This window comes from Botryllus schlosseri, chromosome 1 (assembly GCF_051294905.1).
Source record: "Botryllus schlosseri isolate E-star chromosome 1, Bs_hap1, whole genome shotgun sequence".
NCBI classification, from domain to species: domain Eukaryota; kingdom Metazoa; phylum Chordata; class Ascidiacea; order Stolidobranchia; family Styelidae; genus Botryllus; species Botryllus schlosseri.
Window position 1 is genome coordinate 26468139 of NC_137236.1, and position 13935 is coordinate 26482073.

Consider the following 13935-nt stretch of genomic DNA (forward strand, 5'->3'; position numbering starts at 1 on the left):
TGTTTGCAATAGATTTGGTCCTAGCTGTTTAGGTTAGCGGGATCGCCATCCCGCTGATTTGCAATCATGATTTATAAGAGCACACGATAATGGATCGGCGGCGGCTATCAATACACTGTAGAAAAGTTGTGCTGTCAGGATGAAATTACGTAGCCTATAGGGGTGTTAGGAAATGTGACCTATAACGACCAATAATAATAAAAGGAAACAGTAAAATCCTATGTATGGATATGGATAGGCCTACTTGGCTTGCTGGTAAATGCACATCTAGCGACTAAAGAGCAACCGCTCAGTAGAGTCTCGGTATTAGCACGTTTCAAAGAGTGGTAGGTTTATCTTGGCTCAACATCTATAGTCAGGGTTGCCATACCGTCCTTATTTCTAAGATTTGTCCTTATTTTGAAGGGCCACGTCGTAGAAAACTCAACTGTCCTTATTTCTAAGAAATGTCCTTATTTTCGACTTGCGTCCTTATTTTGTCCTATTTTCAACCGCCACAGAACTTCAATCGTTTTCCTCTGGTATCTGTGTTGCATAATATTCTAAAATTATGCTTTTTCGTCGAGATTTTATGACATCATAAATGAAAGGAACTCTCGTGAGTGGTGGCATAGCAGTTTCGTCTGTACCAAGCTACCGCAGCGGACGTCATTTTAGCAGTAAACAGCAGTACCGGGTTCCTGCTGCTTGGTCTACAGCAGAATAAGCTCAAGCTGTGGGGAAGGCAGCATTTCTTATGTAGTGAAAAAAGGCGCAGCGCAATCGACACATCGGTTAAGAAGTAATAAAGCTATCAATAGATAAAATTTTCTAAATTATATTGCACTCGCGCATAGTGTTTTAGCTACAAATAAGGCTAAATCTGATTAGTTTAAATGAACAGGCGTAAAACCGTTTATTGAGACGATTATGAGAGAGAATTCAAAGGTTTTTAACGAAGCTTGAAGGGCGAGTGTTTCGCACATAGCAATATCAGCAATTGTGATTTCAACCTAGAGGCCATAGGAAAGACCGCTATTTCAACTCACATTGATACCCCAAAACAAGAAGTGTGTAATGATGATTAATTTGAGCCAGTCGATGAATAATTTTTCCACAAGTCGATCAGCACCAACGACCACAGACTACAAGGCAGCTGCTGCAGAGGGTACCTGGGCATTACATACTGTCAGACACCAGCAATCATTCCTCACCAACGATTGCACATCACAATTGTTCAAAGCAATATTCCCCGATTCAGTCGGGACCAAGATCACAAGCATTTATCCTGGAGTTTTTGCTCCATACGCTCAAAAATGATTTGTCTAAACTTGGTCTGCGGCCTTTTTCCATCTTGGTTAACGACACTAACGAGGTGAAGAAGTTTGGTATATCACCCTGTGGGGTGGGGGGTGGGGGGGGGGCGAGTGGCAAGACCAACAGTTTTTTTTTCTCTAATAACAAGGAGTTGAGAGCAGATTGTTTCTGGTGAAAGGTATGGAATGTGATATGCTTCGGCTCACAAAGAATGTACAAAAACGCTCTTTCATGCTAATCTAATTTTTCGACTGTCCTTATTTTTGGGTCCATGTCGATGGCAACCCTGTCTATAGTGTGTCTCTCGTTCTCACGAAAGTAGCCAAGAAAAAGAGCAGGTGAATGGCATACAGTAAGGAGCAAGGAAAAACTGATCAAGAATGGCAACGGTAATATCGATATCGTTCACCGATATGTCGGGCAATAGGCCGACATTGACGGATTTAGGCTTCTGTACATCATGACACGATGCCGTATATATCAGTGGTTCTCAACCTTTTTGACCTCGACGACAGGTAAAACTTAAAAACAAATGTCGCGCACGGGCGAACCTTCAAAATTCAAAATCAACCATAAATTTAATTACGACGAATGTATGCAACTCAAACATTGTCAACTTTATTCAAGCGCCCTTTCGGTAGTATATATTGATGCGAGATTCCGTTGAAGTTTGCGGACGGCGGAGCTTACGAAGTTATGTTAGAGACCATTAACTTAATCATGGACTTGAAAGAAACGCGATGCTGTTTGCTATAGAGCTCTATTATAGTGTCTCTTAATTGCAATGTCGGCAGCTTTCATCAGGGATATCTAGAACAGTGGTTCTCAACCGCCGGTCCGCGGACCGGTGCTGGTCCGCGACGACATTCCTGCCGGTCCGTCAGGTATATTACAATTTTATACCTTAATTCCAAGATGCAATGGTGAAGGTTTGTCCATTGATAAAATAAATAAAACATCAAATTTTCAACTGATTCATAACTTCGGGTGGTAAAATTAGGCCTGGAAACCTGTTCGATTTGACTTAAGGTTCAAGATGTGTCATTTGAGGACATGCGAGCGACAAGTACAGAACAGATACGAGCTGACTCATCGCTAAACAGCGCAGTTTGCGCGATCATTCGTTTTCGATTCATTCATTTTGTGCAGGACTGTAAATGGGGCAGCCCAAACCGCCCAATTGGAGAGGGGCCGAGCTTGAAAAGGGCCCAAAATTCTTTTGCAAATGAACATATATCATAGCGTATTTTTTGAAACTTTTTCCAACATTTTTCAATTTCTTTTCGCGCTTTGCACGATTTAGTGTCTATAATTGTCTTGCTTATTAGGTACCCTTCTCTGTGGAAAACGCATGATTTATAAAAATAGGCATTTTGGCGTTATCCATTACCGCGCCAAGACGTACCAGCACACAGTGAAGTTTTGGTTAATATGAGACTTTCGAAAGGTGTCCAAAAATGCGGCAGTGAGAAAACCGATTCAATCATGAATGAAAATCTTCGCTATTGTCGCGATTAAGCTGCATAAACTCTCTGCTTACACCGAATGGAATGAATGTTCTCACAGGTACTGGTGAAGCATCCATTCAACTGTCGGGTCTGGGCGGGGGCGAAGCCCCCGGAAGTTCGGCTTATCGCCCTGTGGGCTGACCAACGTTTTTTGGGGTGGGCTGACGAAGTGCATTTTCGGCCAGGATTTGCGGATGGCCGGTAAAGCTGCTGTCTGCTGTATAAGGTGTTTTCTTGCGGCACGCATTGCATTCGTAGTTGCCAGAGTAGCCTGCGTCTAGTGGCAGTGAGCAATGAGCAAGGTAGCACGACAAGGTTCTTGGTTCGACTCCGAAACACTTCTTCGCTCGATATTGTCAAAGTGAAGGATAGTATTCGAGTTGGCGTGGTCGGTTAAACCTCGGCCTTCGGTGCGAAAGACTGTAAACGACTCTCGGCGGTAGCAGCACGTTTGTCTGGACAAGGCAATTTAACCTCAACTCAGCAAACTCACTTCCATAAACTAACATGGATGCCATCATGAAGATAATTAATTACGATCCAAACCCTCTAAATGTCACTCTACAGCATCATAAATTGCACAAAAAACGGTTGAATACTATACATTTTGGCTTCATTTCAGTTTTGAAAGTTCACCGGTCCGCCAGACATTTTTTGAAATTTTACCGGTCCGCGAGGTGAAAAAGGTTGAGAACCACTGATCTAGAAGGAGATCTATAGGAGTTATAGATATTCTTAGCTTTCACATAAAAAGAGTTTTGTACAGCAATTGCAATATTGTGAAATATGCCCACAGCAGACTATGAGCTTTCTATTGCGGTGGTTCACAAATTTTTTAGACACGCCCCCTTGATGATAGTGAAAAATTTCGGGCGCCCCTTTTCGTGATATAAAAAATATTCATAACAAACAAACAGAATTTTTGTAATCTTAATGCATAGTTTGATGCCATGCATAAGATTATGACTGTTGAGAGACTTTTCAAATATGATATTCGGATTTTACAAGGGGCAATAATTGTGTGCTGAAGGAAAGTATTTTCAGTTTCATAACTTGACAAAAAATATTCATGTCCTGTGGTAGCAGGTAACTGATATATATTTCAGCGATTGTGGTGTCTAATACCAACTTTTACCCGACTTGAGCTTGGCTCAAAGGTACATGATCATAAGCTAAGTCAAAAACCAACAGCACGGGCCGCACGCCATTTCAACTTGTCACTTTTGCAATGGACAAACAATTCTTCTCTGAGGATCTCGCGTGTATGGCGAGAGAATAATTCAATTGAGTACTTTTGGCCTGCCATACAATGCGCTACTTGAGTAGCATCCTGCAAAATGTGTCGGAATTGAGTATACTCGGAGCTCAACCTTGTAAGCCACTTCGATTTAAATAAATAAGAAACCTGTTTTAAAAGGCCATGTTTTCAAGATGTTTGCTTTAAATTGATTATTGATTTAACTGCAACCCTAGTTGTATGTATGGTACGACGCGACTATTAAATTTAAAAGCGCGATATAATTAGGATTATTGCAGTTGTTGGAAGTTGGATCGTTTCTTTCCGGCGGCTTCGCGCCTCTGTTCAGATGCTTTCACCACTGCTCCTCTATTACGACAAATGCAGAAAATACGTTCGTAGCTCATGCATCAATTTATAATTTAATGTTTAATTTCTCTAGTTAATGGATAAGCGTCCTTCTCATTGCATTTCGGAATTGAGATGTAAAATTCAAATATACTTCGCGGGAAACATGTCACGGACCGGCGGTCGCGTCATTAATGGGTACAGTACATGTTCGTCGGAGTCGGTGATGTGTAAAGTGTTCCACTGTTTCGTTCATACGCACTCCAGATCCAACACCTGATGCATGCCATGAGTCTGTACCAACAACCGGTCCAATAATTTAGATTCTAATATTAAATGTCAATGGCAGTCACAAAACTGCCATTTACAGCTTTCTGCAGATTCCACAGTGTAAAACATTGCAATCGATGTTTTGAACCATAATAACTTAGAATTTTATTGTGAATATCCATATACCAATCTTCGGCCTTTCTTCTACATTACATATTGTAATTTCAAAATAATCATTATATATCATACAAAATCACTACTCATCATGTTGCTATATGCAATCATGTGTTCTTTGTTATTCATGTTCGTTACATATTATATGTTACTATTCTAATTGGTGAAGTTTGCAGCTCGTACGTAATATATTGTTCTCAACCTGTTATTCTGACTCTTGGCCTTTTATTTTATGTCCTAAAATATCGACACAGTGATACCCACATCCTTATCAACGGACTAAAACTACGACTGCAGGCGAACGCACCATGACCACGCCATCCACGATACTGTTATACCACTATAATGTCTAGTATTATATTATTCGGTTTAAAATCTTTGAATTGAATTCTGTCTGCCTATTTATGAAATAAAATTTATTGCGCCAGTATAAAGCTATCATCTGATTTAAAATGGTATACGTATTCCAAAATAAATCTTAAGACAAAGTCGGTAAAACATGCTTAAAGGTAGTCGCTAAACACGGTTGTGGAAATGATTACACAAATTAACTATTTCCGTAATAACGAATATAAACGATACAAACATAACAGTACAACTGGCGGCAAATGATGCCGCATTGGCTGGGTTCAACCGGTGAAGGCCGATCGGTCGAGTGGCGATTGTTGTATTGAATCCCGAAACAGTTTCGTTACTGAACTCCACTGTGTCTTCACTCGTTATTATAATGCACAACACCAGAACGAAGCCTCCTGATATGGACATGATCGTAAAACTCGCGAACAAACGTCCTAATATCTTGCACAGATTTTCTGAATACGAAAACATATTACAATTAGCGGCAAAAAGATGGATTAAGGCAGGGTTAGGGTTAGCTACTCCAGTGGGCGTGCTGGATATGGGAAAACGAAGTACATGGTGGGCCGGAATCTCGACTCAATACAATAATATCAGATTTAACCACCTATGCATAAAAGGAATCGTATCTAATGTTAACTATAAGTTTAAACCATGTAGACCGAATGCAGTATTTAATGAATTTGTGAACGTCTTGTACTTCAATAGCTGTTGAAGTCAATGCGACATCTGTGGTCGATCAAACTAGTTGAGAAGGTTTGAGCACGGGCCACATGTCGGACTTGAAAACCCTTACTAAAATACACGCGAACGTAAGTTAGATCGGAACAAAGATTTGTCTTGTTAATATTCGGGGTTGAAAATGTTTCCACGCAAATATATGTAAACCTGCGGGCGACATTAACATGCGAGTACATAACCGCCACATAATAATTAGGGGATGCAAAAGCTACCGAAAATATCAAAAGGTTGAACACAGACTGATATAAGCCGAGGGAACTTTTCTAAAGCACAATGAACGGATATTTTTTTAACAACCTTCATTACTTGAACAGTTGGTTACTGACTGCGACTACTTTCGCTTTTACTTCAAACAGTTTTCCGGCCGCACTACGTCATCATCGCGCTTTGGATTTTGTTTAGTAGATAACAATTAAATCGGTGACTAAATTTCCATACCTGATGTTGCAGCTAAACCATGAAGTGCCGCAGGAAGTGTTACGTTTTACAAGTTTTATTATGCCATTCGCCTCCAACTATCTTCGTCACAGTGGATTTTCGTCTCCAGTTCAAAACAAATCGATAGCACGGATGCCTAGACTTGACAACGTTTGTCAAGACTTAGTTCTGAGCTGCCGCTATACCAAACACCATTAGGTCAATTCGCTTCGAAACAATAAAAGTATTCACAAATGTTATTTGAAAACCCCAATTTTTGCAGTTTGCAGTGGACAGGAGTTCACATTTGCAAACCGGATGACGGCTAATAGTTTAGCTATACTCGAACTAAAAGCTGGCGCGCGTCTGTGGGTGAACTTCAAAAGATTGTGAACCACTGGCTTGCTAGGGTTGCATTTAAAACAAGTGGTTGTTTAAAACATGTTTTAAACAGTGTTTTAAACAAAGGCCTTTAAAACAATTGTGTTGTATAAGTCGGTAAATTATGCCATAATTGTGTAAATATATTCCACCTACGCACAATTACTACCGAATTTTGCCAACGTATATCGATATGGGATGGTAAGGTTCAACAGGTACAGTACAGATATTTCGTCAAAGGAGATATATTTATCCTATATTTTCAATTGTCAATATCAAGCCCCCATGACGTCACAATTTAATATTCGTGACGTCGTGGCTTAAAAAAACAATAAAAAAACAAGTTTTAAGCAAGGGCCTTATTTTAAACATGATTGTTTTAAATTGATTTTAGGTTCGAATGCAACCCAAGGTATATTATAGGTTTAGGTTCCGTTTACCACCGTTTACGGTGATTTAACTGATAACAAGCCTTTCTCTAATTTCCACTCTACAGCGTATACACCTTACTAGATCGCATTTTCTTTTTCTGCAGAGCCAAATCGCGTTTCCTGCGTCCCCTTCGCGGCGTGACTTCGGGAGATTGATCATCACGGTAACCAGCAATTCGTCGGTCTACGATACGGATACGGGTACGGCCACGGTCATCGGCAATGGGCCGTGTGGGATAACTGCCAAGTACGGAGTTGGTAGATAAGTCAGCATTATTAATCGAATAAGTGCCTAACTAAAGACAAACGAAGTAGTGAATAACAATACAAAATATAACTACCACAAGCATATAGTCAAAATGAATGATGCGAAAAGTCTATCGACAGAGGTAGGTTAATTTCGTAATTTCGAGATGAACTTTCGTGGCTATGAAAACACGAAATTGACCCCGTACATATATACCTAAACAAAAGTATATGTTTTATTTCTCAATTTTAGTCAAAAACTACTTCACACAAAAGTTTGAATGAATCTTATAACTGTACTCAAGTGGTTCAAACAAGTTCAAACAAGATATTCGAGAGCAGTGGTTCACAAACTTTAGGGCGGGCCGCCTTGGGGTGGGGGTTCGTGAAAGAAGCTGAAGAGTATCGCGAAGTGCGGTTAACCGAAAATATTTTTTCGCTCTGTACAATTTACCTCATAGTCATAAAGATTGCTCAGTGTATTGTCCTAATTTAATATTCGAGAATTCTCTCGTCAACACTGCCGTGTCACCAAACTATCCGTTGGGATTGCTAGCATTCTATTACATTTTGTGATATGACGATCAGGGCCCCCGACAATTCTTCATAAACATAAATGGGGGCGTGTGTAAAAAAGGCTGAACACCACTGCTCTAGAGAGTCGCATTCCTTAGTGAATGAAAAGTGTAGGCTACTTTCAAAAACCTTATAAGCATTTTCGTGACCATTAAAATACGAAAGTGGGAGCCCACATGCCCATGTATCGACGAGTAGCAGTATAAATTCCAATATAATACAAAGCCACTTCAAGTTGAATAAGTTGAAGTGAATCGGTTCAAAGTGCTAAAGCAGTTTAACAAAACAAAACACTCTCAAAGCGCATTTTCTCCCTAGTCAATCTGATACAGGCTCGCGTCGAAATTGCTGGTTGTACTTTAGTGACCATTAACAATGAAGAGTGACTCCACATTCCAAATGTAGGTGACTTTTTCATAGAGAACACTCAGTTAGCGTGATAGATGTTTTTTTGGACGGTTGTCACGAGGAATGATGATTTAACCAATAAGAAAGCGATGCAAACCATTCCTAGCACTTCTTTATACCTTAGTACAGAGGTACGCCTTAGTGCGCCTTGTAACTTGTAGAAGTGGAAGTAGGGGAGACCGGGGACAAATGTAACTAGGGGCAAATGTAACGATCGTTTTCACCGCTAGTAGGGTGGAGAAATGACCCTGATATTTTAAATGCGCATACGGTAGTTAACTCTCCTATTTCACCTGGAGTTACGTTGAGCTACGACGCGAAACTCCGGAATAACTGTCAATTTCAAGTAGATATTTACAACGCGAGCCAAAAAAAATACGCAAGGTGGGAGTAGATAAGTAAAGGTATGAAAGTTTCCACTTGTAGATTGGGTCATCGAGTCACACTCGTTTAGTATTTAATCGGAGGTGGTACTATCGATATAACAAGATAGGCAACTCTCTCTCTCTCTCTATATATATATATATTATATACGCAAGTGCAATTTCCGAACGTATATTTACTTACAGCGGTTCACGATGGGTTGTCGATTGACACGAGAATTTAACTTACACAAGTGATGAAAAGCATGAAAAACCACTTTCCACTTTGCGATATCCAAATTGGAAATGTATATGGTTTCAGCTCAAAAACCACTAAGTCTAGAAGAGGAATTGATCGGAATAGTACTACCTAAGCATAGTACCTAGACAATAATTAAGCAGGCAATATAATAGAATAACTATACTTTGTTATTTGCTCCTCGGGGCCAAGTATGCTACTGCCGATCCATGTAGAGTCAGAGAGCGCGTCGCGTTGTCGCCTTTCGTCTTCGAAATTTTCATTGCTCGCCTCCGTCTACGAGACGGGTCTGTTGATGGTGAGAACGCGATTCTTTCTGGACTTGTGCGTGATCTAGTCTCAAGATTCATGTTACGGGACTCAGGAATGTCATTGCGCGCTGCATGAAATAAAATCCTTTTTTAAATACCAGACAAGGTGGTGCCATACGAACATTAAAATGTAAAAGCGCATCGCAAAATATCGTACGGTCATTCTTAAAGCATAGCCGATATATAGAGATGGTAACCAATGACATATACTTATACTTTTCGCAGCAGTCAAGTACATTTGGCCCGTCTGGGATACCTTAGGCTTATCATATTTTGGAAATCTAAGAAGAGGACACTTTTTCAGAAAATTGAGACTTGCAAACCCGGAGAAGAATTCTCGAAAACCGGTGAATTTTTCCCACTTTGTGATCGGTTGACTAAGAAAAAAAAGGTGATCTTTTCCGCTCAGAGCTCAAAATACCGTTTTTCTTCCCGCATTGGTATGTGGATGACTATAAAAAAGTCATATTTCCGCCCAGAGTTAAAATAATCGTTTTTCACTCCGAAATACCCGCCGGAGCGTCAGTTTTCTCCAAATCTGACCAAAATTTTCAAAAAAGAGGACAAAATCTCAAAAAAGAGGACACAAGGGCGTCCTCCGAGGACACTTTCAAAAAAGTCAAAAAAGAGGACAAATCCTCTTAAAAGAGGACGTATGGTAACCCTAGGATACCTACTCAAGTGGTTATGATCTCAGACTACTTCTATTCCTATCACTTAACAGCTGTGAGGTTTTAGAAAAAACTATGGGCATATAATTCTCACATTTTTATACGATTGCAAGCGGTGGCGAGATAGCGTAGTGGTATAACCTACAGCTGCAAGCCTGCAACACCACTGGGTTGCGGGTTCGATTCCAACTACTGAAGCCCTACTCAAGTGTTAGAGGAGTATCTAGGCCCCTCTTCGCTATCCAATCAGTGTAAGCGGCGTCTTGTACAAAGCCTAGAATTTTGCCGTGCTACCAAGTCGGCAGTTTCGGAATAAAAATGAAGTAAATTGACCTGGTGTAAATGACCGTAGTAGTCGACAAACACAATGAATACCACAAACAAACAAACATGCTTGGAAATCGCCATTTCACCTTTTACTAAAGACAAAATCTATAGCGTTACTTCTACTTTTATGGCGACTTGAGTACCAAGATATGACTACCACCCCTCACTATATATATGACCGATATCTGTCTTATAGAAATAGCGATACAGACCTTTTCCGTCACCACTCCAATAATTGTTTCGAGTGATAGAGAGTCTTCATTACATATGTATTGGTGAATGATAATTTGTTTGGTTGGTAATAGTATTTTACTTCGACGACAACAACATCAACTAAACTTCAGATATCTAGAGAGCTCAGAAAGCAGGGCAAAATCAAGTACAGAATGATTCGTTTGTGGATCGAGTATTGCGTTTCGTGTCGTGTCGAGAGTAGCCCATCACTCATTATGAAGTGATAGAGTTGGATGAATTGGAAAAATCGAATATATTTACCTTTCATGCGCCCAAAGATTAGACAAAGCCAGTTCTAGACCACATAAAGGTGCTACACTCCGAACGAAAAAAGTGTGTCCGTGTACAATACACCCGTGGCACACCACACCAAACCAGAACCTCAGATTTACACCACGGAAAAATCCAACACGTCATTTTAAGTCAAATGACAATCGCACGTAGGGACATTGGAAGGCATTCACGTAGGATTTATAACCGATATGTAATTTTGAATTGGGTTCTGTTTAGGGTGTAGAAACACAGTCCTTTCGCTGCTAAGAGTGCATAGTCAATTATCATCCGTCTCCCTTGGTGGAAAAAGGCGGAATAAATGTTTTTCGATTATATCAGATACTATGAACTTTAAGTTAGCACTATTAGGTAAGTATAAACGGTAAGGTGCCTCGTTAAAGATTCAACCTAATATAGGGTTACCATATTTTGGAAATATGAAAAAAGGATCCTTTTTCAGAATTTTCAGACATGAAAAACCGGTGGGAAATCATGAAATGATGGTAAATTTTTCACAATTCGTGGTCGGTCTCCTGAGAAAAATAAAATGGTCAACTTTCTCGTTCAGCGACCAGAATACAGTTTTTACCTTCACATTGTCAGGTGGTTGACTAAAAAATAAAAAAAGGTCATCTCCGACTCAGCTCCCTAAATACCCGCCTGAGCGTAACTTCAGTGCTGATTTACGGCATCTCAGTCGATTTTGGCCGTAAATTTGACCAATATTTTAAAAAATGAGGACAAAATCTCAAAAAGTGGACAAAAGGGTGTCCTCCGAGGACGCTTTCAAAAAAGTCAAAAAAGAAGACAAATCCTCTTAAAAGAGGACGTATGTCGTATGATAACCCTAACCTATTAACTCACCCATTATCTGGCAATCGGCCAACACATGTTTTGGAGTCGTCGTCGTCGTACACGCGTCACTGACCGCTCCAGCATTGACAATTTCGGGAACTTCAGATTTGGAGACCACCAATCTGTCTACATTATTTTCGGCTGTAAAAATTGTGGCTACTTGAAATACATCGCATTTTCATATCGACAGAAAATGTAGAGTGCAACTGCAAAACTATTATATATTAGCGATAACAATTTGGGCTCAAAATTCAAATATATTTCGGATTTTATATGCATTATGAGCTGCTCAATACGACGTTCCCGCTACCGGTGGTTACAAGACAATTTATGAAGACCACATTCATGAAGTGGCATATTAGGGAGTTCCGTCAGGGATTATCGATAACGATGCAATTTTTCTTCTTCAAAATAATGTTCTTCACTCTTAGTAAGCTCTTACTATGCGGACTGAAGCTGTTTTGGCTCCAGACAATTTCGGTTTCTACACTATAATAGCTTTTACATAATTATCCAATAGTTCACTAAAATTTATCCTTCAGTAAGAAGTAGATATAGATTTGATATCCAGTAAAATAGGTTTACAGGATTTATGCGGAACAGAACTGAATGATAAGCAATCGAAGCCAAAAGAAAAACCTTGCAAAATTGGGCTGGGCTGTCATGGAGAGTCCTCAAATTCGTTTTAAACGACATACTAACGTAGTTCTGCTTTTGACATCTTCCGTTTCTGCACTCGTGCGTGAAATTAAAAATGTTCGGTGTGCAAAAACGATTCAATGTCTTGTGAAATATTTAACGGAGCAACTCACCCATTATGGGATAACCGGTCAACACATGTTTTGGAATAGTCACAAGAGCGTCACTGTCCGTTTCAGTATTCGACGTTTCGGCAAAATCCGTCCGCGAAACATCCCATTTGTTTACACTGGTTTCGGCTACAATCTCTACGTATGTAGCTGTGGGGATTTGTTCCAATGACTGTCCCAGAAGCGGGGTTCCATAGTGCTCCGTTTCCGTGTCTTCATCTTCGCAGGAGAGGTACTGCTGTGACGGAACGCGTGGCACACCAGGTGGCACCAAATGTATTCCTGTAGATAGAAATGAATATACTGCTTGTCTTGGTTGTATCCCTGTTGAGCATATGAGGTAATGGTTGAAATGTTTCTTACGTATTCTAATAAATATATCGCTCTATAATCGAAATGTTCAAGTCATGGCCGATGTGTTTGGGTAGACACTCGTAATCAATTACGTAGATTGAATCGAGGGGCTTGGTTTGCTTGGAAATCTGAATGAAAATCTTGTAACCTACCGATTGCCACCCTACTGTCGATTGTAAATGCATTCGTCAGCAATTTCAAGTGTGAAAAATTGCATTCACACTCTGTCCAGTCGATGTCAATGAACCGAATACATCATTTCAGATAGAGGTATAGCCCACGAATTCAGATTTGAGTGTAGCAATTAGGAAAGCGCAAAAATGCAGTACACATAAACGGAACCCTCTGGACCCCAGGGATGTCGTCATGCGATATAGTACATTTTGCTCATTCCGACAAACTGTAACGTGCGTAAATTGCAAAATTGTAAAAAAATCCTTTTATTTTGGTTTCCATTCACTTACAGCGCGGGTCACCAAGACGCAGCTCGAGGGCCGCATGCGAAGCGCGATCTGAGTTGAGATTTTGGAAGAAGGCATTTCGAAACGCTGACATGTATTTCAGTTTGAAAATATAGTTGTTGTTCTTGGTCAAAGTTAGCTATTCTCGTGCGCCCAACATCACTAATATTCACTAGCTGGAACGGCTTCGGTGATGGCATCAGCATTCTATCGAGGGCATTCTATCAGCTTATATGAATTGGCATATTCAATTGACGTGGAATGGGTCATATACTGCCAAGTCCGAGACTCAGAATCGGGTCAGACTCAAAGAATTTCAACTTTTCCGACTCAAGTCAGTATGTATTTCCCGAACTATGACCCAAAACATGTCGCAGAAATTCCCCAACACGAACTCCATCTAGATAACATTTAACGAAACTCCGACTCCACAACTGCGACTCCACAGCCGGACTTCCATCCATGTGACTTGATTCGCGTATGCATATGCAACCCAAATGTCGGTACTGGGTGCTGAGTTACTCACCGTCCCGTATTCATACTAAAAAGGATGAAGAATAAAACTTGCAACTTGTCACTTATTAATAGGACAACTAATCTGGCCTTTATACTCTCCAATTATTGGAGCT

The 13935-nt window shown here is 40.3% G+C and overlaps 1 protein-coding gene across 1 annotated transcript; it reads right to left on the reverse strand.

Annotated features, from left to right (window-relative positions):
• Positions 1-7166: 7166 nt before the first annotated feature.
• LOC145441398 (uncharacterized) lies at positions 7167-13400 on the reverse strand. The gene is made up of 5 exons (XM_080319252.1): positions 13310-13400; positions 12495-12815; positions 11692-11823; positions 9178-9390; positions 7167-7400 (listed from the first exon to the last, which is right to left on the reverse strand). The coding sequence occupies exons 1-4, from the start codon at positions 13398-13400 to the stop codon at positions 9182-9184; spliced, it is 753 nt and encodes a 250-aa protein (XP_080175378.1). The 3' UTR covers positions 7167-7400; positions 9178-9181.
• Between the last annotated feature and the right edge of the window lie 535 nt (positions 13401-13935).